Consider the following 23650-nt stretch of genomic DNA (forward strand, 5'->3'; position numbering starts at 1 on the left):
CACACATGACAGAAGACATATTTATATTTACATGACATTAGACATATTTACATTTACATGACATTAGACATATTTACATTTACATGACATTAGACATATTTACGTACATTTACATGGCATTAGACATATTTACATTTACATGACATTAGACATATTTACATTTACATGACATTAGACATATTTTCATTTACATGACAGTAGACATATTTACAGTTTATAACACACTTGTCAAGCTTGTTAAGGCTGAACTAGGATGGAAAGATGTGTTTTCCAACCAGCATCCTTTTGTTAATCACCTGAAAATGAAACCCTGTAGGGAACAACGTCAATGTTGGCGTTCCACAAGATTCAGTTCTAAGCACACTATCTTTCTTCCCCATCGACAACTGTACAAAAAAATCTTCAATGTTGTGACTAAATTAAGAACTGGAATGAACTTTTTTGACCAAATACTGTAGACGAAAAGCTTCACATAATAACAATCAACAATAACAATGATAGAATTCCTTCTAAAGATGCAAAATCCATCAAAATCATTCATTAATTTTCTACCGGGCACATATAGACAAACAACCATTCACACTCACATTCATAATGGACAATTTGGAGTGGCCAATTAACCTAGCATGTTTTTGGAATGTGGGAGGAAACCGGAGTACCCGGAGAAAACCTGCATGGGGAGAACATGCAAACTCCACACAGAGATGGCCGAGGGTGGGATTGAACGCCGGCAAAATTATGGACTTTATTATTTATCGTGCGATTAATTAATTTATTGATTAGCGTGACAGGTCTAGTTGTAAGAAAGAAAAGCTTGATAGTCTCCTAGCTGTGAGGTCTGTGCGCTAACCACTCGACCGCCGTGCAGCCCCATCAAAAACATTTTTTTTCCAACATTTGATTGGACAGGTAAAAAGCAAAAAAATGGTCTGACCAGAAAGGGCCTCTTCTTATGCTCTGAATGTGATTGGTCAGACCCAACCGCCAACAAAACAAGTACCTGTTGCCATTGTCCAATGCATTGTGGGATGCATGCATGCATCCGTGTACATATGAAGTAGAATGACTTGTTCTTATTCATACAATCTTCAGTCACTGCTAAATAAATACTACATAACTAACCACATAAAAGTGACCTCAGTGATGATGTTGGCTTTCAGTTAGACCGTTAAGAACCTTACTAGGGCAGCTGTACAGGTCCGAGCCGTGCAGTTCTTTAAGTTAGACATAAAGGTCCAGCCGGCCTAATCAAGCTTCTTGATGGTCAGAGCACAGTAGTCTCCGACTGCAGGATGGACTGAGTTCTGGACGTGCGTTGAAACTGCACCATGGGTTCAGAACCGTTCCTGGAGGCCAAAGTGATGCTGAGGCGCTGGGCCCGGTTCAGACGGCAGTTGAGACACACACTACGCCACTTCCTCTTCAGCTCACCTTGCACCTGCATGCACACATCATGCTTTTATATTTCTTTTGTATGTTTTATACATAAGCTCTCAGCTCTGGGGATTAATCCCCGTGGATTCTGCTGAGCAACGAGTGGCTACAGAACTCTTATGCAGCTATGTGACTTAAAACATTGGATTACAAACCTCACTATTTAGGAAACAGTAGAGAATGGCCACCACCAGACCCTAAAAGACATAAAAAGACTAATATATTATATATTTACAATGCATGAGATAGAAATGACCACCAAAAGACATATTAATGGCAATAACCACACTTCAAGTGTCAGCAGCACCTGGAAGGATCCAAGGGCCAGGTCAAAAAAGATCTTGTAGTCCTGAGCTATGGATTCCGTGAGCGAGACAAAGACCACGTAGTGAATCCCAAAAAGGGGGATGAGCAGGAGCGTGGACTTGGCCAACCTTCTGGAATTACAACACATAATACTTGAATTAGCAAAGGAAATGTCAATTCAATATGATCATGACTGCTCACAGGCATATTTTCATGCTATGGGGGGCGGGGGGTGTCGCCACTGAGGATCATGAGGATCATGTGTTTCTACCCCTGTCCTCTGCGTCTTCCTCTGTCAGTCAGATTCCTTTGGAATCTCATCCTCCCTGGTAGCTCCATCCCAGCATCCGTCTGATATAATCACAATCCTTCCGTCTTGCCTCGCCAAACCGTCTCATTCTGGTCTTTGTGACCTTGTCTTCCAGACGTCTCGGCTGTTCTTCTGACCCTCTAGTTTCTAATCCTGTTCTGGCATTTGAGGAAGATTTGAGGTACGCGCTGCTAGCTACCAGCAGGCATAGCCAAAGACAGGCTCGGGGCTTGTTTCACAATGGCGGAAGTGAGCAAGCACACACGGCGTGCTCAATGCGATAAGAATAAAGCCTGGAGAGGAACTTAATAATGATCTACTCGTGGTTGTTGGAGAAAAGACAAAAACTTGCCGTGTCTGTTATGTTGGAGGGCTATTTTTGTTGTGTTGTTGGGTTTTTATAGGAAGCAACTAATCGGCTCCACCTTTCTCGGAGCCGTTAAATGAGTGTGGGTAAACTCTGCTCGCTCTGCGGCAGGCTCGTTCCCACCTCGTCATGCTCCCGGGTCACTCAGCTGCTTCGTACTGACTGCTGGCACAACGCTGAGCAGCAGGCTGGGTTTTGTGTGTCATGTTCTGCTGGAGCTGCTCTGCTAACCGCCTATGTGCTCCCTTTTGCAGTACACTGCTGGTCCTGCTGGGGCGGAGCCACCTGTGCACACCTGAGAGAAATCATTAGCACGCTTTCTTAAGCCATGCTCGGAGACTCGCCATTTGCCAGATTGTTGCAAGGTCTTTGCTCATTCGTTGCTCAACCATCGCCTTGTGTTGTGCTACCTTGCATGTAAGTATTTTTGTGACTACCTTGTTTGTGCTTGGCTTTTTCCAGCAGCTCTATTGGTTACATTGTGTGTTGTTAGCTCGCTTGACGTTTCCTCTCCTAGTACTTTTATAAGTACCTCGTTTTTACTTTGCTTTGCTTTGCATTGTTTTTGTGTGGCTTCGCCCGATTCTTTGGTTGTACTTTGTTGTCTCTTTTCTATGCACTGTTGGCAACTTTTCAGTAAGAAAAATAGCTATTGGTCACAAGATGACATCACACAAAAACGTGAGTAAAAACACCTTAATTACCTTTAGAATGATTGATTACTGGTTTCATTTATAATGGACCGTAATTTCATCAAAACAAAATAACTTTTATCTCGACCAATTACTCTCAAAGTTCTCCCATGACTCGTTGGCAATTGAGAACTTTTTTAAGCAAGCACAATGGAACAGCCAATATCAGATGATGCTGTGTTTATTCTGTTAACACATGGGTTAGGGTTAGGGTTAGGGTTAGGGTTAGGGTTAGGGTTGGGTTAGGGTTAGGGTTAGGGTTAGGGTTAGGGTTAGGGTTAGGGTTAGGGTTAGGGTTAGGGATAGGGTTAGGGTTTGGGTTAGGTTCGTGGTTCATGAGGAGCACATTCTTCGGGTGAGTATATATAATAGCAACAGAGAACAACTGAGGCTTACCAATTACATTTACCCGAAGAATTGTAAGCTAATCCACTTCATTTTACTTATAAAGAGTAGCGATAGACTAACAATAAAATAAAATAAAATAAAAACACCTCTTTTATCCAGGCTAAACAGAAGATTAAGAAACATTTGCGTTTTAGAACTCCATCCCCACGGCCTCGCGGCTTGTGACTGTCTTTGGGCGGGCGGACCTATCAACAACACCCGCTGCTCAGTGAGAACACAAAATACATGCTTTCACTTTTGAGTCCCCAAATACCAAAAAAACCCATTACCCATTCTCATGTTCATATGTGTATTAAAAAACTTTAAAATGATCTTTTAATATAAAAAAAAAGAATAAAATGTTCATGAAGCTACCATAGATAAAAGCTTTTGGTGATTAATTGAAGTTAATTACAAGTTATGAATGAAATGTTATTAATCGCAATTAAGTATTTTAAACGACTGACAATTTTTTTGTACTATATCCTGTTTACTTGTGCTAACAAAATAAGGGTGTCATAAAAATAGCTTACACCAACATTGAGGCAGCCAAGTATAATGGTGCTAATCTGGCAGCACCAGACTCAGCGTAGCGTCACACGCTAACACACTAACACATAAACAACAGCATATGTGCAAAGTTTTTTTCATTAGCTGTTCTAAAGTAAACATATTTTGTAAAAATGTACTGAGTTGTGATAAATGAAAGTTGATAAAAGGTTCATGTCATTAAAAAAATCAAGGGGACGTTCAGACATTTGATCCAGTGCCCTCATTTAAACCATGCCAACTTTTATGACCCTGCCTCTTAAACGCATCAGAATGGATATGAAGACATTAGAATGGGTATTGGCTCTTGGTAAGCCCAACCATAAATCTGACCCTCCAGTGGAACCAGGGTGTGATTCCACCTACAGTGATTCTCTTTGTTTGAGACTCTTCATCAATGACAGCCCAACGCCAAAACAGATTGGCATTGTCGCTAACTTGACCATGTCGGTCTGGCTCATCTGGACTGAACCTGTCAGCTGATGATGGAGCAGTGTTGCAATCATGAACTACAGTACAAGCAGTGAAGAGGACCACAGAGGTAAAGGTGTCAGGTAGTGCGTGTGGTGGGAGGTACCAACCCATACTGTGAGTGGTCGTTGCCGCCCACTTCGGGACATTGCAGTTTCTGTACCAGGATCCGAATGATGCTGATGAAGAGAATGAAGCTGACCTAGGAGGCCACAAATAGAGAGGAGAACAGACATAAAAGATGACTTGATTGGTTTCTGAAGAGTTGAAGAGTAACAGAACCAACCAGCACCAAAGAAAACTTTGTGGAGTGTGAGCCAATCAACAGCCCGACTTAATGTTGTTATTCGGGATGTCACTGTCTGTGTCGATTAGAAATGCTCAACATTGGCTTTCCTATATACCTATATAATGTTAACAACAAAAATAGCTCATAAGACATGAATTTAAGATCTGATATCAAGCCATTTTCCATGGTTTTCTTGATAATGGTAATGGTAATGGTTTTATTTCACTTGAACATTATTTATAGTGCACTAACTAACTGTTACATTTGTTCACTTCCTGCTTTCCATAATACAGTTTAAGGTTTTTTTTCTTTACATTTTTCATTTTTTTGTCCCGTACCGAAGTATGAGGTGATATGAGCATCCAATGCCATAATGGGTACCATAGTGCGTGTCAATATAGTGATATATATAGCACATCATGACTGGTTCAAGATTCTTCATCCTTGTATTTAGCAAACATCAACTGCTTGTATTGTTTCTTGAATTGGCTCATCGTTGTGCATTGTTTGATTTCCTTACTCAATCCATTCCATAGTTTGATTCCACATACTGAAATGCTATGGCTAGCATAACGTAGTCCTAGCATAGAAGTGTTTCAAATGTACTTCTTCCCTGAGATCATATTTCTCCTCTCTTGTAGAGAAGTATTGGATGACATTTTTAGCTAATTGCTTATTTTTAGCCTTATGCATTATTTTAGCTGTTTGAAGATGAACTATATCAGCAAGTTGAAGTATTTGTGATTTTAGAAATAAGGAGTTAGTATTATGAATTATCCTTACTGACCTTTTTTGCAGTACATTTAGTGAGTGAAGATTGCTTTTATAGTTATTAGCCCATATTTCCACACAATAAGTAAGATATGGTAGAACCAGAGAGCAATAAAGAGTGTGGAGTGATTTCTGATTGAGAAATTTAATCAAAACCAAAATCACTTATTACATCAATATTAGCGGCATTGTACTGATAAAACCAGTGCTTTTAGGCATTCTGGAGTTAATACTTGATCGTATAACCATTGTTTTTGATGACTGCAGCCATGCATCTTGGCATGCTCTTCACCATCACCTTCTGACATTGTTCTGCCGTCACAGCAGCCCATTCGTGTTGCACAACGTCAAACTCATTTGCTTTGTTTTGGGGCTTCCGGCTCTCCATTTTGAGTTTGATGATTTTCCACAGGTTTTCCATTGGATTTAGAGATTTAGAATGATTGAGTTTGGATCTTCCGGTTCTCCATCCAGGCTTTAACTGACCTTGCTGTGTGGCAAGGGGCGTTGTCTTATTGGAAAATCCAGGCATTCGAGGCATGAAAGACTTTTCCAGCTGATGGAAGAAGACATTTTTCTGTACATGTCCTCCTTCATTACATCCATAAACCTCCTCTTTGGTCCTCCTCTACGCCTCCTACCTGGCAGCATCCTTCTACCAATATATTCACGATCTCTCCTCTGGACATGTCCCAACCATCTCAGTCTGGCCGATAACTGACTTTATCTCCAAGGCCTCTAACATGTAATGTCTCTCTGATGTACTCCTTCCTGATCCTATCCATCCTGGACACTCCCAATGTGAACCTCAGCATCATCATCTCTGCCACCTCCAGTTCTGCTTCCTGTCTTTTCCTCAGTGCCACTGTCTCTAGACCAAACAACATGGCTGGTCTCCCCACAGTTTTGTATACCTTTCCTTTCATTTTAGCTGAAACTCTTCTATCAAACATCACGCCTGACACTTTCCTCCACCCGTTCCATCCTGCCTGCACACGCTTCTTCACCTCCTTTTCACAATCTCCTTTGTTCTGGACTGTTGACACCAGGTACTTCAAATTCTCCACCTTCTGTATCTCTTCTCCTTGTAACCTCGCTCTTCCACTTGGGTCCCTCTCATCCACACACATATACTCCGTCTTACTGCGGCTAATCTTCATTCCTCTCCTTTCCAGGGCAAACCTCCCCTCTTCTAGCATCTCCTCCACCTGTTCCCTACTATCCCTACAAATCCCAATGTCATCTGCAAACATCATAGTCCATGGAGATTCTTGTTGAAGCTCATCTGTCAGCCTGTCCCTCACCGTAGTAAACAAGAAGGGGCTTAGAGCTGATCCCTGATGCAGACCCACCTCCAGCACATCTTACCACTGTCTTACAGTCCTCATACATGTCCTGCACCACTTGAACATACTTCTCTGTCACTCCAGACCTCCTCATACAATACCACAGTTCCTCTGTAGGCGCCCGTCAAGATGGCCGCTTTCTCCACATCTACAAAGACACAATGCAGCTCCCTCTGACCTTCTCTGTACTTCCCTATGAACATTCTTAAATCAAATACTGCATCTGTAGAACTCTTTTTGGCATGAAACCATACTGCTGCTCACAGATGCTGACTTCTGCCAAGTCTAGCTTCATCTACTCTTTCCATAACTTCATGGTATGGCTCATTAGCTTTATACCTCTGGAGTTGCCACAGCTCTGCACATCACCCTTGTTCTCAAAGATGGGCACCAACACACTTCTCATCCATTCCTGAGGCATCTTCTCACCACCTAAGATCCTATTGAACCACCCAGTCAGGAACTCTACTGCTACCTCTCCTAGCCACTTCCATACCTCCACAGGTAGACCATCAGGACCAAGGGCCTTCCCACTCTTCATCTTTTGCAATGCTCTTTTCACTTCCTCTTTACCAATCTTTGCTACTTCCTGGTCCACAGCAGACACCTCTTCTAGTCTTCCTTCTCTCTCCTTTAAAGTCCTCTTTCCATCTTCCCATCCCACTACTGACATCTGTCAGTACACTTCCATTCCTGTCCTTGACCACCCTAACCTGCTGCACGTCCTTCCCATCTCTGTAGAGATCTGTGACCTGTAGAGATCCATCTGTCCCTCCTTCCTGTTCAACCGAGCGTACAAGTCATCATAGACCTCTTGTTTGGTCTTTGCCACCTCTACTTTCACCTTAGCATTCATCTCTCTGTACTCCCGTCTACTGTCTTCAGTTCTCTCCATGTCCCACTTCTTCTTAGCTAACCTTTTAGGTTGTATATACTCCTGCACCTCCTCATTCCACCACCACGTCTCTTTGTCTGCTTTCTTTCCAGATGGCACACCAAGTTCTCACCTACCTGTCTCTTTGACCACATTTGCTGTAGTTGTCCATTCATCTGGAGGCACCTTCTGACCATCTAGAGCCTGTCTCAACTCCTGTCTAAAAATCATACAACACTCTTCTTGTTTCAGTTTCCACCATTTGGTCCTCTTCATCTTCCTCACCATGAGGGTCCATCTACACCCCCCCCCATCCTATGCTGTCTGGCTACACTTTCATCTACCACTACTTTGCAGTCATTGATCTCCTTCAGATGACAGCGTCTACACAAGATGTCATCTACCTGTGGACTCCTACCTCCACTCTTATAGGTCACCCTATGTTCCTCTCTCTTCTGGAAGAAAGTATCCACTACAGGCAAAGTCAACCACCATCTGTCCTTCTGTGTTCCTCTCCTGAATAGCAAACCTGCCCATCACCTCTTCATCATCTCTATTTCCTGCACCAACATGTCCATTCAAGTCTGCCCAATGACAACGCTTTCCCTCCTAGGGATGTTCTGCATCACTTCATCAAGGCCCTTTTTCCTCCAACTCCCATCCTACTTGTGGGGCATACCCACGAACAACATTGAACATTGAAGCGGGTCGCTTCTTATTATTGGCTGTTTAACGCCGTGTGAGGCTGAAAAGTCATTCATCCTAAGGTGTGATATCCGTTTAGACATATTGATGGAAGATGCTTTATACGACAAAACGAGTTAATATGAGCTAGCTTACAATGCTGTCATTGGAATAGATGCGCCGAGATTTTTTTTACAGGGCTTCATCTTCGAAATAGGTGTATCCCAATGACAGCATTGTGAGCAGGCTCATATTAGCTTGTTTTAATGTGCTACAATGCACAGAAAATGGATAGAAATATGTTTCACATAAGGATTGTCTATGATGGGCATAATTAAAAATAAAATAATAATATAAGTGCAGTTCCCCTTTAATAGTCATTGCAAATTGTACATTTAGGTCTCACCTGTGCACCAACATCAATATCGGCAGAAAAACTGATACTGATATGATGATATATGTCATTTTTATACCAATATCAGCCGATATTATCAGACATCCTTTGTGTGAATGACCTGAAACTTGAAACCTTGGGATTAAAAGTCTTTGGAATAATTCAAAAGCAACTTCAACACAATGAAACTCATCCTACCAAAATAGAAAGTCCAATGGGTCCATTGATGACCCAGTTTGGTATCGGGTTGTCGTTCCTCTCCCAGCATCTAAAAACATGAACCCACAGTAATTTTAACATTCATTTGATTCATGTATTTTTACCCTTTCCAAAATCCTAAGAACAGCTCAAAATATCATGCACTTTTTTTCTCACATGCAACAACCACAACCTGCAGTGTCATGAAGTGCATAAAAAGCTCAACATGTAAATCCCATTATGGGACCGAAGTCTGATCACGTCACAATCACACGTTAATCCCAACGCTGTATGTCCGTGTGCTGCTACGACAAGATGTTTGGAATCATAGCATCATCATCAGTGATGATCAGGAGAAGATCATTAACTCAGATCATCACTTTTCTGCAACATGAGGCATCACACACACACACACACACACACACTCACCCTGTGTCCTCCAGGTAAATCCTCATCATCACCCAAGTGAAGACAAACACTGTCGGAATTCCTGTGTCAACCACACACAACATCAAATAACATTTATTATTATCATCTCACTTGAATATATTCATTCACATTATATCAATTATTTCCTATATCAAGGGGGGCCGAGTGGTTAGCACGCAGGCCTCACAGCTAGGAGACCAGGGTTCAATTCCACCCTCGGCCATCTCTGTGTGGAGTTTGCATGTTCTCCCCGTGCATGCGTGGGTTTTCTCCGGGTACTCCGGTTTCCTCCCACATTCCAAAAACATGCTAGGTTAATTGGCCACTCCAAATTGTCCATAGGTATGAATGTGAGTGTGAATGGTTGTTTGTCTATATGTGCCCTGTGATTGGCTGGCCACCAGTCCAGGGTGGACCCCGCCTCTCATTGGGATAGGCTCCAGCATACCTGCTACCCTAGTGAGGATAAACTGTAGAAAATGGATGGATGTTTATGCGCATTTGGTTGCGAATCATTTCTGTGTTTGGAGCGTTTGGACGTTGCCACGCGTTTGCCCGTCAGCCACAGCATGAAATGGCTTAATTTGCACATTTCCAAAATATGGGGCAGGAATGTAGGTGGTGGGGTTGCAAGAGTAAATCTGACGGCAAAGGTGCCTCAGCAGCTATGAACTTCCCTGAAATGGAATATTGATAGGAGCGTTTCGTACCCCAGCCAATGAACATGTAGATGACAAAGTGTCTGTTCTCTGAAAAGATGACCATCAGGAGCGTGTGAAGGTACAAGGCCTCCACTAGCAGCCAGAAGAAGTTGGCCATGATGAAGTACTGCAAGAAGACCAGACTGGCTCGACAAGCCACCTGAGACACACAAACACGATAACAAACACGACAACAGTTAATGAGGCTCTGATGCTTAGGTATTATCTGAGACTCATCAGGACGCTCATTAAATGGATCACACCATGTTCCACTTCCTGCTGTTTACATCACTTCAGTGTTATTCCCACCAGGACAAATTAACCACAGTCAACACATTACCAGAAACTCCACATAGCAGAATGGTTTGTTCCTTATGAAGAGGTTTTCCTTGCCTCCATTGATGTGTGTTGGCTCGTACGGTATTGGATGCATTTAGATGCTGTCCGAGATGAAGTGTCTCACCAGTGACGGCTGACTAGAACAGGAGGATGTGTGGCTGAAGAGGATGTTGTCCTTGACCAGCACGGCCACGGCCCTCAGGATGAAGGAGAAGAAAAGGTTGAGGTGGATGTAGTTCCTGGTGCAGTGGAGCTTCCTGCATGTTAACACAATTTCAACACGTCAACTTTCTAGTCTGCTAACATCGCAAGCTAATCTTCGCATAGCCTGCAGCAATACTCCCACGCAACCCCAACCCCATAATAGCCCAACAGCTAATCTCTGGTGGATGGGACAAGTTCTCCTCTGAGATGTTACAGGATGTGGAGAAAAGACAAACTACATTTGATTCTTTACACAATGAAATTATTTTCTTTTCTTTTTGAAATCCAAGAATAGCATGGTGGATGGAATGCATGGAACGTGATGTTTAATGATTTAACCAGCTTAACTTTAACTATTACAACCTGTCTGTACAAAATTACACCTTCAAGAGGCTTAAGAAGTCAAAAGTGATCATTTTAACCACAAAAACATCAACATCAACAACACCAGAGCATGCTGGGAAATGCGTCATTTGCTCATGCAACAGCATTCATTCATTTTCTACCACTTATCCTCACGAGGGTCACGGGGGTGCTGGAGCCTATCCCAGCTGTTTTGGGGCGTACACTAGAACAGGTTCTAGTACACCCTGGACTGGTGGCCAGCCAATCACAGGGCACATATAGACAAACAACCATTCACACTCACATTCATACCTATGGACAATTTGGAGTGGCCAATTAACCTAGCATGTTTTTGGAATGTGGGAGGAAACCGGAGTACCATAGGTATGAATGTGAGTGTGAATGGTTGTTTGTCTATGTGCCCTGTGATTGGCTGGCCACCAGTCCAGGGTGTACCCTGCCTCTCGCCCCAAGACAGCTGGGAGAGGCTCCAGCACCCCCCTTGACCCTGATAAGCGGTAGAAAATGAATGAATGAACATCGTTGGAAATTGTCTCACCTGAAGAGGCATAGGACAGCACTTCCTGTGGTCAGAGCGATGAGTGACAGGCTGTGACCCAGCGTGTACAATGTCTGCACCAGCACGTAGAACACCAGCTACACACACACACACAATTAACCACAAATTACTACTATAGTACATGCCTGAGAAAGACTTGTAGTGATTTTGCAGTAAAGCCCAGAGCCATATGTGTTGTTTTTTTCTAGTCAAAACACACTTACTGTGTCTCCGGTGGTTCGCTTGTGTACTTAGTCGGAGTCTTACTTTGAGTGCATAAATGCGTTCACACAGCAAAGTGTGTATGACAAAACCCAGTGCACTGTCAATACCCAAATATTGCACTGAAAATACTCAAAATGGGGACCATCCTCAGTAGTTACCATCATCAGTAGTTACCATCATCAGTAGTTACCATCATCAGTAGTCATCATCATCAGTAGTTATCATCCTCAGTAGTTACCATCATCAGTAGTTATCATCATCAGTAGTTATCATCCTCAGTAGTTACCATCCTCAGTAGTTACCATCATCAGTAGTTACCATCATCAGTAGTTCATCATCATCATTGTATGATCAAGAAGTTGGAATAAAGCAAAAAGCTATCAGATCTTTTCGATATGATAAAAACGTCCAAATTCCAATGATTCCATTTGAGACACAGTAAGAGTGTTTTTAAAATATGTGATGAAGGTCAGAAGTGGAAGAGGAGGAGGAGCATCAGGAGCTGAACTGAACAAACATAATGGTCGATTCACAGAAAGACAATCGTGACCCGAACTGAACTGGCTGACTGATCTGCAATTAGCAACATTCTCCTGACCCGTGCAGACCTGACAGAGAAGTAGAGCCAAAACAATGTGAGCGCAACCTCAGTCTGTAGTCAAAGACCAAGAGATTACTTCGCCATCATAGTCCATATGGGGACGGATTATATGATGCAGATGCTACTCTTAAAGGGTCCGCTGTTCAACTCTTTGTCTTTAGTTGTGGTAAACAAATACAAAGTGTTATCATCACAAGAACATGGCCATCATTAAATAACAAGTCACTGGAGCATATTGATCCAAATCACATCCGCTGCTAATTGATCCCACCCCCATCGGCACCATCAAGGCCCAGCGCCATGAACGGGAACAACACTTTAGTGCACCTTGTTTTGACTGGTGTCTGACCCACACGCCCTGGCGATATTAGGGAAGACCTCGGACCATCCCGATGCCGTGCAGTTCCTGCTGATGTTTCCTGGAGAAAAAGAGCACAAGCGCGATGCTGAAATATGATGACAGAAATGGTGACAACGTGCTGAAATAATACAATAAATGGCAGAGGGGGTCAAATAAGTGACTACTGCTTAGAGACCCACACAATATGTGTCGGTGCCAGTATGCTTGATGCTCACTAATCAGCAGATGCTAAATGTCCATGTTACATCATGAGTGTAAAATGTGGTGAGTTCAGGGTGGGGGTGGTATTTTTTTGGGATGCGTCCCAGACTGGGTTGTGTCAGCAGGCCACGGCGTTCTTACGTAACGTCTCAATGCGTAGACAGCCATCTGGAGACACACACGCACCAGACACACACAGCGCAACATTTAGTTTTGAGAGTTCTGACCCCGCTCACCGTTAGTTCCAAAGATGGTCTTGAGGACGCGGGGACAGGGGATGGTGGAGGTCTGTCCAATGCCGGTGCGCTCCCAGCACGTGATGTTGTCCCACACTCCTTTGCAGCCCGCTTCTGATCAAAGCAGACAAGAATGCTAATGCTTTTGACTGACATCGGACACGACGATGACGCCCACAGATCCTCCTCTTCTAACAAGACAATACGCTGAGACCAGCATTTTTTGTGCACATCATTATTTTGCTCCACTCGGAGCTTTTAATGAACACAAACAAGAAGTCCAAATGTGCCGACACTGCCTTTGTTGACTGCTTTTTGCCTGCTATTGTTCTCAGTGTCCCTCAAGTCTGGACATAATAGCCATTAGTCATGTTCCCATCAGGGTTTTATGTTACTGATACCGACACCAATACCGATTACATACAGCCTAACTATTGGCTATATTCAGGGTCACCAAGGGTTTTCTTGTGCGAGCTACTCTTACAAAATGAAAATGGCCAAGAGCTACTGGTCGCCACAACTCCCGGTTTGTATTTCACAATGCATATATTCCTAATCTTCTCACATTATCAACTAAAAACCTGAATTAAAAGCAGGTTTGCCCGCCTCTGCTGGGCCCCTCCAGCCGCATTTGCTGCCTTCTGACCTGCAGATGCAGTCGACTCCCTCTTCTGTGACCGGCACAAAATTCCAGCACTTGTCAGCATTTCAAGCGCAGCACCACACGAGCTGTGTGTACTCATTGGACAGCCGAGATGGGGAAGTGACGTTGTAGACAACACGCATCCGTAGACCGACACAGACCCGCCCACAAGGATACTTCCTCCTGCACTAAAAGTGCGACATAGCGTCCGCATGCTCCCAAATCCTGACTGAGGCTGTACTCATCGCCGAATGTTGCCCACATTTGTAAGTGGTGGTTGTTGGTTGTTTTGGCATTGTTGTTGGTTTCAATAAAGTGATTGGTGATCGAACACGTCGTCATCATTCAGAGACCCAGCAAAAGCTACGGTATTTTATATCAACACAAACACATCACAAGCTGTAAGATGTGAGTTTGTGTCTATGCAATGGGCAGATGGTGCATTTCCCAGCATGTTTTGCTGTAATTAAAATGATCGCTTTTGACTGTCTAAGCCTTTTTAAGATGTTATTTCCCCCCCCCACCCTTCAATTTGTATGTATGCAATGCTTACTAGAGAAAGGTTTGGACACCACTGACATAGTATAGTTTATCATTGAGGTGATGACTTGATGAGTCGGTGACAGTGATGAGCCAAATGGTTGATCTTGAAATAAATCCAAGCAGAATCCCACTGGGACCGGGTCCAGAACTTGACTAAACCTCTCTAAACAGATTATATTTGTTGATGATAGATGAGATTATCTCTCTGCCTGACCAAAATAAATTGGACGCAAATAATCTGCAGTATACGCATACACACACAAACACACATACTTATATGCTCTCTTTTGGTAGATACCAAAAAACAGCCCACCCTCCGTCTGGGCTGTTTGGAGCAGATGTAATATTTCTGAGGGTTCTTCATTCTTGAATGGTTTTTGGAAGCGCAAACACCATGTGGTGCTGATTGTCTTTTTGTAGAAGAGATAACTAAATCACATCAATGATTGAAACAATACAAGCCATAGCGGATGGGTCATATTGTTTCTAAATATGGGACGAGGGGACAATGCTTTGAAGAACACAGTGGTGAGTCCTGCACAGAGTTTGGGGCAGGTTCATTAGCTGTCTTATGTGAAAGAAACATCACCGTTACGTCACTTCCTGGTCAGCCCAACAACACTGAAAATGGTAACTGAGAATAAAAAAACCTCTCCGTCATTAATTGTAATATATTACATTTTTCCATTACTGTTTATGTGAATGCACAGGCAAACTACAGAAAGAGAGAGTCACTTTTGTGTAAGTGTAGTGAAGCCCATGTAGAAAATTAAAAAAAATTCACTTCAAATTAAGTCGCGCATTTATAAAAAATAAATAATAAAAAATCATAAAGATAGTAAATAGTAAATAATAAAGTAGAAAAGCACTCCATATTGTGATTTACACCATAAATATTAGTCCTACATTTATTTTACCTACATAGTATTTAGATTCCTTCGCCATGAAAACATGAAGTGTTTAAATGACTCACAATCCTAATATATTAATGTTAGCATGCTAACAACTAGCATGGTAGCGGTGTTTGCTAACAGTATGTTCATATTCATGAAAATCACAATACATGCTATTATCCTCATGTTAGCATGCTAGTAATGCTAATACCCCATTGTGCTAACACGATAGCACAATGTACCTGGAAGGCTAAATGTCACGATTAGCTGCTAAATTTGTTTCCAATTCCTAACGAGGCAAACATGAGGCAGGAGTTACTGATTCCCTACCAGTAAAAGTAAAATGTTTAAATCCGTCAACGGCATTTAACACTGGACTGTTTTGTGAACATGGGCTAGCATGCAGCTAGATAAACTGCTGCTGAAGCCTGACGGCTTTCCAGCGTTACTTGGTCGTGTGGAAGAGTCAGAACAGCAAACAAATGAGTCACAATTTATCGGTGTCCTAACTGTGTTTATTTTGTGTAAGTCATGGAACAAAAGTGGTTGTCTATGTAGCATTATAGAGTGCGCATACATAGAGTAGGGTGAAAATTCGTAGCTCACTGAGTCTGGAGTTGCTAATAGCTATTCCACACCACAATCAGTGGGTCTACAAGAGTTTTTTTTAAACACTGGTAGTCCCGCTAAAATCGTGTTATGACCACATTACACGTTACCAATGTAGAAAACCTAAAGCTACTTACTATTCATTTTGGCGTACAATGTTTTTTGCTGGACTAGAGCCACTGATTGTGGTGGGAAACGGCTAACAACCCCGCCGCTCCCTGTATGCACACTCCTTAATGCCACACAGACAAGCTTTTTTCCCATTGTTCAATGATCCGTGTGTGGCTGTGAAAGATACTTTACATGGTGTTGAACAGAGAGTCGCACCTTTGTGTTGTCTTTCTCGCTCTTCGTCCTTCAGTCTCTTCAAACACTCAGCGTGGTCTTCCTCCACCTCCAGCAGGAAGTTACAGGTGGGGTGGCGGCCATCAGCCTACAAGAGCGATGGAGTTAATAACAGGTAACATTATAGTTATGCTATACAAGAGCTGACAAATGTGAAAAAGACCAATGCATCATGTGGTGTTTGCCTTTGGACTGGCTGTGTGTGAACAGTCCAAGTCCCACAAAGCCCAGTGGAAACAAATCCTCCTGTCCATACGTTATGTACAGTCATGTGAAAAAGTATTTGCCTCCATGCTGACTTTTTTTGCTCAACTTAAATGTTTCAGATTATCAAAAAAATTGAAATATTAGTCAATGAAAGCACAACTGATTACAAAATGCAGCAGTAGTTGCCTACACACTGCCTTCCTCAGTTTTCCTTCATCTGCCCAGCTCTGGAGAATAATTTGTCATTTTTTGAGTTTATTAAAGTGGACATATGCTTTTTCCACTTTTCTGACCTATAACTGTTGTTAGAATGTTGTACGATGGAGTTAAACTACACCCTAACCCTAACCCACATTTGAAAGTGAGCCCTGAAAGACGTTTGGGATGGCTCCACACTCGAGTCCAAGCTGTAGGCTTGCTTACCCCCCCACACTCTGTTGTTTGTCCAAGATTTGACTGGGTTAGCATGGAACAATGGCTTTCAGGAAATATTTGTTCAGCTTTGAGGGAATGCTCCCTCGCCTAAAGAGGCAAACATCAGGCAGAAGTGGTTGGAGTTTCAGTTTCCCGACCAGCATGAGAAAAATATGGGCCTGTTTGTGAACATGGGCGGAGCTGGACTATCCTCCAAAAGCCTTTCCAACGTTACTTGGTCATGTTGAAGAGGCAGAAGCGCAAGCTGTAAGTAACAATTTATCAGTGTCCTAACTGTATTTATTTTGTGTAAGTAAGCGGTTGTCTGTGTAGCATTATAGAGTGTGCATACAGGGAGCGTAGCGTCTTATTTGCATGCATGAAAATGGCAAGCCCTACATACTAATTACACAGCGTTTTCCACCACAATCGGTGGTTCTACCTGAGTTTTTTTAGACACGGGTAGTCCCACAAAACGTGTATGACCACATTTCCACCATCAATGTTGTGCCAACATTGTCTGCACTCAAAAAACGCGGACCTGCGTTAACAATCTTTGAGTTCATACATGGTAAGTCAGGGGTCTCCGAACAGTAGCTCACAAGCTACTATACCAGTAGCTCCTAACCACTTTCTGAAAAGTGGTTCGGCAGTGGGGTTCGGCAGTAGTCCGGAAGTCCTCGGGAGCGCTTGGGAGTGTGATCAGTCACAGCGGCGTGGGTGTGCCCGGAGGCGGGCCGTGGGTGGAATAAATTAAAACAGACCATTTTGGAAATCCAAGGTAATACAGCTGGAACACGTGCAGATTCTGGAAGATCTAGAAAGCTTTCTGTGTGGGTTATCATGTGTAGCTGCTCTATAGGAGTCCACAACTCGATACAAAGGGCCCAAAATAAGCACCTTTAAGGTCACCTTTAAAGAACATGACATTCAATGATTACTTGACTTTGCCTCCAGCTGAAAGTCCCAAGATGAATCCTGCTCTCGTCCTCCTCACCTTCCTGCCATTCTGGTTGGTCTGCTCTTTTTTCCCAGCAATTCTTCTGTTGTAGCTTTTGGTTAGTTCTTTCACGGTGCCTCGTTTTGGGTTATTTTCTGGAAAGGTAATTTGTCGTTACAGCACTTGATTTTAGTTTTTTTGCCTGTGGACGACTACGCGACCTTTTCCTTAAGACCGCGACTGTCGCAGGATGGAGGGGTCCAATGCTCCATAAAACGTTACAGTGACCCGACATATGAAGTAAAGAGTTAGCAGGGATTTAAAAATTCATTAACATTATAATGAATAAACATGCATGACACACATAGAGGAGCTTGCGGCGGAACAGATACGTATGACAAAATGAAGTGCATGCTTCATCCCTGAAAGAAAACAGTTACCACGGCAACAGTCACTGGCTGAGCTAGAATGGTGACTCACTCACGCTTCCATTGAGACTTGCTTCCACTTTAATTGCCACAGTTTGTATTATTAGACGGCTGGCAGCCCAGCTCGTCATTCAACAATTCAAGTCCAATTAAAAAGTGTTCTACTTGTGTAGAACTGTGTACCGCGTTTTTGTACGTTTGATTTTACAGTATTTTATGTACTTCAGATAGGACAATATGTGTATGGTATCTGGGAATCGCTATAGTGATTGACGTACAGTAGTCCTACAGGCTGGTTAATGCCTTTGCAGTTGACCCCCCCCCCGTGCTGAACTGTTTCAACCATCTTTTGTGGTGTCTAGGAGCTTCAATAAGGACAATAAAGCAGGGGTCTCCAAAGTCTGGCCCAGAGGTCATTTTGGCCAGCAGCTCAATTTTTCCTGGCCTGTGACACATTGTAAACATAAACACGGCTTGCATCAGAAGATTACCAGGGAGGATTAGGGTCACACTGAAAAAAGACTTGTTACAAAATATTTCAATAGAAAAAATATATATATTAAAATGGGTAGACTACATTAGACTACTACTGTTTTTGACTTAAATGTACCCATAAAACTTAATTGGAATGTATAGTATTTGGATAACTAATGAATTCACGTGATAAATATGTACAGTAAATATTATGTCACCAAATAGACATTTAAACATTCCAGTTAGCATCTAAACCATGAGCCATAATAAATAGTATTCATTGAGCAAAGTAACAAAGCTCAAATGAAACCGACTAAGAAAGCAACAATAAGTCCAAAGACCCGATGGTGTTCTTCTTCGCTTTGAGTAAGTGTTACACGACCGCACGTCGTCATAGCAATGTCGCCAAAGATCCACCGCAACCCTGATGCCATATCTGTCCAAATTCGTAGAAGTTACGAGGTTGCAAGAACAAGCTGGGAAATGTCTGCTGACAGCAGGTCGTTTATTCTAAGACTGCCTCCATGTGACAGCTGCCTGCTTGATGCATCGCCGTGCTTGCGAGAGAACATACTTCAAGACAAACACCATCAGTGTTAATTAAGGGCTAATTAGGTGCAACTGAAAGCCGCTGACAGTTGTCCTCAAGCTTTAATGGCTCCTTGTTGATAGCGCATCACACAATGGGATGCTAAAATGCTAAAAAGCACTCAAGGCTCGAGACTCAAGATGCCAATGAAAAAGAACCTTGGGCTCACTTTTGGTCGTTATAGTCTTCTTCTAATTCGCCCACAGAACCAGAGTTGTGGGTGACACTAAGACAACTAGATTGGAACCCGTTTTTCTTTACTAAACCAGGTTCAGGATGTTGGGCCGAGGCAGAGGGCACATGTCAAAAAACAAACATTCATTCATTCATTCATTCATTCATTTTCTACCCCTTTTCCTCACGAGGGTCGCGGGGTGCTGGAGCCTATCCCAGCTGTCTTCGGGCGAGAGGCGGGGTACACCCTGGACTGGTGGCCAGCCAATCGCAGGGCACATATAGACAAACAACCATTCACACTCACATTCATACCTATGGACAATTTGGAGTGGCCAATTAACCTAGCATGTTTTTGGAATGTGGGAGGAAACCGGAGTACCCGGAGAAAACCCACGCATGCACGGGGAGAACATGCAAACTCCACACAGAGATGGCCGAGGGTGGAATTGAACCCTGGTCTCCTAGCTGTGAGGTCTGTGCGCTAACCACTCGTCCGCCGTGCCGCCAACAAACAATCAATTAATAATACTGACAAATGATGGATGCAAAATGACTACTGTACTTCTACAGGCTTGCCTTAATTCGCCCATTAGCATCGTCACGGCTTTGAGGCCAGGTATTAATCCTCTGGAAGCTAATCGCTGTACTTTGAACTTTAGACGCTGTGCGCATACGGTATTTTCACACCAGTCAGCAGTGACTCTCGGGGTCATCGTTCAGTCATGTCTGAGCACACAGACATGACGAGTCCCAAACTCATTTGGGATAACGAATCAAATTGAGAGTCCTGGTGACATGAAACTGGATATGTTCATCATGTACTGTGGGGAAAACACAGGTAAGTATTTGAGCCCCTGCTGATCTTGTATTTTTGGAGTTGGTCGCCAGGGTTCAGACAAACAGTCCCAAAGTCGAATGTTTCCACATCCATGTTTGACAGTAGGGATGGTGTTGTTTGGCTCGTATTCACCATTTGTCTTCCTTCAATCACACTGAGCCCACTTGATGCCAAAGAGCAATTTTCTTCTCATGTGACTCCATCACGTTCTCCCAAGCCTGGTCTGAGCCATTCAGGTGTTGACTGTCAGACTTCATTTGTCAATTCTGGGCTGGCCCTTCACCTTTCTCACATTCATCCTTATTCTACCGGGTGAAATCTTGCACGGAGCTCCACCGTGAGAGCAAGTGACTCTTATCTTGTATATTCTTCCCTTTCTAAATTACAGAAAATAATTGAGAAGCACTGATGTAAAGTCATGACAGGCATAGACTCCTTTCAAATGGCAAGTCCATGAGCACCGTCTCAGGTTGTTCAAAGACATTTTCCTCAGTGAGAAGACATGATGGCACATTTGTGCCTCACGATGATTGATGCAATCAACAGTATTGTCATGTCTTGTTGTGCAGCTCTCAGCTTCACAACACCCCAAATCAGATGCTCAAGGAGGCTTTGGAAAGTCTACAGTAGTTTTCATCAGAAAAGTGTGTGTGTGTGTGTGTGTGTGTGTGTGTGTGTATGATGTTTAAATGTTTAATCTAGTTCACATTTTTTTGTTGTGACCTTAACGACCCACTAATCTTACAATCTGTTGTCATCTACTGGATTTTCTCTTATTTTGTGTGTGCATTACACCTATCCTTGTGTTCTTTCATTGTGACCGTGGAGTTGTACAAGGACAATGATAAACATTGATGAATTCATAGAACAGTGCCTGACAAAAGTATTGTCACTCATCCAAACTGTAGGAATAATAAAGAATATACGTATAATTGATATGAATAATATATTAACTTTTAGGTTGTCAGTTGGAGTCAGAAATGCTTGTATGAAGAGCAAAAGCCTCCTGGTTATTACAGCAAACTGTAAAGTTTTGTATCATTCATTTCATTAGGGCAGAAAGGTCAGATTGTCGCATACCAAAATAATGTATGGTACCTACATTTGAAAGCTACCAAAACATCAGAATGTACAGTTAGGGTGCCTTGGTAAGAAGACTTAATATGGTGTATTGCAGGGGTCTCAAACTCAATTTACCTGGGGGCCACCGGAGCTAGGTTCTGGGCGAAGCCGGACCGCATAGGTCCGGTTTTCAAAAAAAAAACCAAAACGCATTCATTAAAAACTGGAAAAAAAATCAATAAAAAAACTATCTTCAATGCTTTTGCTTCTGTACTTTTCAGTACTTTTTCAGTACTTTAGTTCCGCTTTTCCACACCAAAATATCTGATAAAACATTCCAATGTTCTCAAATATCTTGATTTTTATTTTTCTATACACAAAATAAGATAAAAATAAATAAATAAACAAATTAAGAATAAAGACAATACATCAATCAATCAGTAATAAATAAGTAAAATAATAATAAAACAGCAAATAAGAAAACCGTAAGAAACCACATACAGTTGGTAGAGAAATTATTTTTTTCAGGTTCAAATGTACACTATTAACAGTTATTTAACCTTTAACATGAACATTAATGAAACTTAATAATTTTCCCCAATTAGCAAGTTAGGGAGCAGTATGGTAACTTTAACAACATGTTTGATGAGATGCTTTATCTTGACGTGTATTTTCCGTTTTATTGCAAATCATTTCCTGCATTTATTTGTACCTAGCGTCATAAGCCTTTAGCTTCATTGCTAATCCAAAGCAAAACAGGGCGGGGTAACAGGGTAGACCCTTGGTGTATTGCTTCCATGAGTTTGGTGGACTGCATCCAAACATAATTGATCCATAATTGATCAAATAATATACAATGGCAAAAGACTTTTAAACGACTCCCGGATTTATCAACATTTTGGGGTTTCATCTTCCAAGCCTCCTCCTTCATCTAACCCCAAACCTGCTCAATAATGTTCACAGGCAAAGAGTGCGGTTCAATTTGAATACAGGAAGTGAACAAATATATTGCAATTGATATGAAACAGATGGGGGGAAGGATTACATAAGCTTTGCTTCTTCATACTTCTTTTTGGATATGCAGAACTATGAATTGTACTATGTGATGTATTCCAATGTAACTTGTATGCATGTTCAAAATCAATGAAAACATTAACATATAAGCTATCATATAAATGAGCATATAAATGAGCATGTGAAAGTGAAGTTATTTTTTATTGTATCCTACGACCTGGATAAGCAACAAGACTTTTGATTGACCTCTCTGTTGGTGCCAATCAAAGGTGAGCATTATTAGATCATTATCTTTGTAAAGACTGTTTTTAAAAAATATATTGGAAGTGATAAGTTTAGGTAGACACAATCGTTTACTATACTGTCTCAAGCAATTATCATTCTGGATTAAAAACTCGGGCTCATATGGCAATAAAAGCAGAAACGCCAATTATCAGTGAACTCACCATCAGGAGAGTCCTTAAGAAAAACAAGACGAGGACAAACAAACTTTTCATCGTTGATCCAAAAGAATTGTTTAAAGGTAAATCTTCACATTATTATCACCACTTTGGGACTTCCGTCCGGTGGATTGCAAACGCTTCTAATTCCATATAATAAAAAGTCAACAAATTCGTCAGACATAAAAGTGGAGGGAGAAGATCCGGCAGATGACGAGGATGATGATGTTCTGTATCCGCAAAGTGTGTCTGAATGTGCTCGCACTACATCAGAATGTAATTTGCCTCATTGTGGGCAAGTTCACTTCCTCCATGGTTTTACAAAGTAAAACAACCGGAAACGACCAGCGTTACATTTGGGGCGACATCTTGATTTATTTCCGTGTTTGTCTAGTTCGTGTTTTGTCTGTCTAACCATGTTTTACCGAATCATCAGTTAACTTTTACACTTGTGACACAGGAAACACATCAACACTGCACAATGATGTAGACAAGTTTGCTGTGTCATTTTTTCTTCAGAATGGATTTTGTTTTTAAATGCTGCCATCTCGCGGAATTGCTGTCAGTAAACATTCATCATAAACTCCACGTTGAATAGAATTGATAAATGTATACTACTGTACAGCAATGTTACAAAACCTGTATTATAGCTAGGAAAATATGACACTGAGCGAAAGGAGAGTCATGTATACATGTTTGTTAGGTAGAATCTTCATCTTCAGTTTCATATCGGATCCATATTGAGTGTTGGACCCCATCAA

General features: G+C 42.1%; 1 protein-coding gene across 2 annotated transcripts; it reads right to left on the bottom strand.

Annotated features, from left to right (window-relative positions):
• On the bottom strand, positions 1-23142 carry vipr2 (vasoactive intestinal peptide receptor 2). Of its 2 annotated transcripts, none has more exons than XM_058088822.1 (13): positions 22896-23142; positions 16289-16394; positions 13274-13387; positions 12803-12894; positions 11650-11747; positions 10666-10798; positions 10212-10362; positions 9502-9562; positions 9073-9142; positions 4633-4718; positions 1742-1871; positions 1590-1631; positions 1-1438 (listed from the first exon to the last, which is right to left on the bottom strand). In XM_058088822.1, exons 1-13 carry the CDS (start codon positions 22944-22946, stop codon positions 1265-1267), a joined length of 1308 nt encoding a protein of 435 aa, XP_057944805.1. In that variant the 5' UTR covers positions 22947-23142; the 3' UTR covers positions 1-1264. The 2 variants fall into 2 exon arrangements, with proteins under 2 accessions (XP_057944805.1, XP_057944794.1); XM_058088811.1 differs by having other exon boundaries at positions 4627-4718.
• Positions 23143-23650: the final 508 nt, after the last annotated feature.

This window comes from Doryrhamphus excisus, chromosome 1 (genome assembly GCF_030265055.1).
Source record: "Doryrhamphus excisus isolate RoL2022-K1 chromosome 1, RoL_Dexc_1.0, whole genome shotgun sequence".
Lineage (NCBI taxonomy): Eukaryota > Metazoa > Chordata > Actinopteri > Syngnathiformes > Syngnathidae > Doryrhamphus > Doryrhamphus excisus.

Excerpts from the sequence above, each read along its gene's own strand:
- vipr2 (XM_058088811.1), bottom strand. The coding sequence starts at position 22,946 with ATGAAAAGTTTGTTTGTCCTCGTCTTGTTTTTCTTAAGGACTCTCCTG. Across the intron at positions 12,895-13,273 it reads GACCATCTTTGGAACTAACG|GAAACATCAGCAGGAACTGC; the intron begins GTGAGCGGGGTC and ends CTTTTTCTCCAG. Across the intron at positions 9,563-10,211 it reads CTACATGTTCATTGGCTGGG|GAATTCCGACAGTGTTTGTC; the intron begins GTACGAAACGCT and ends TGGTTGACACAG.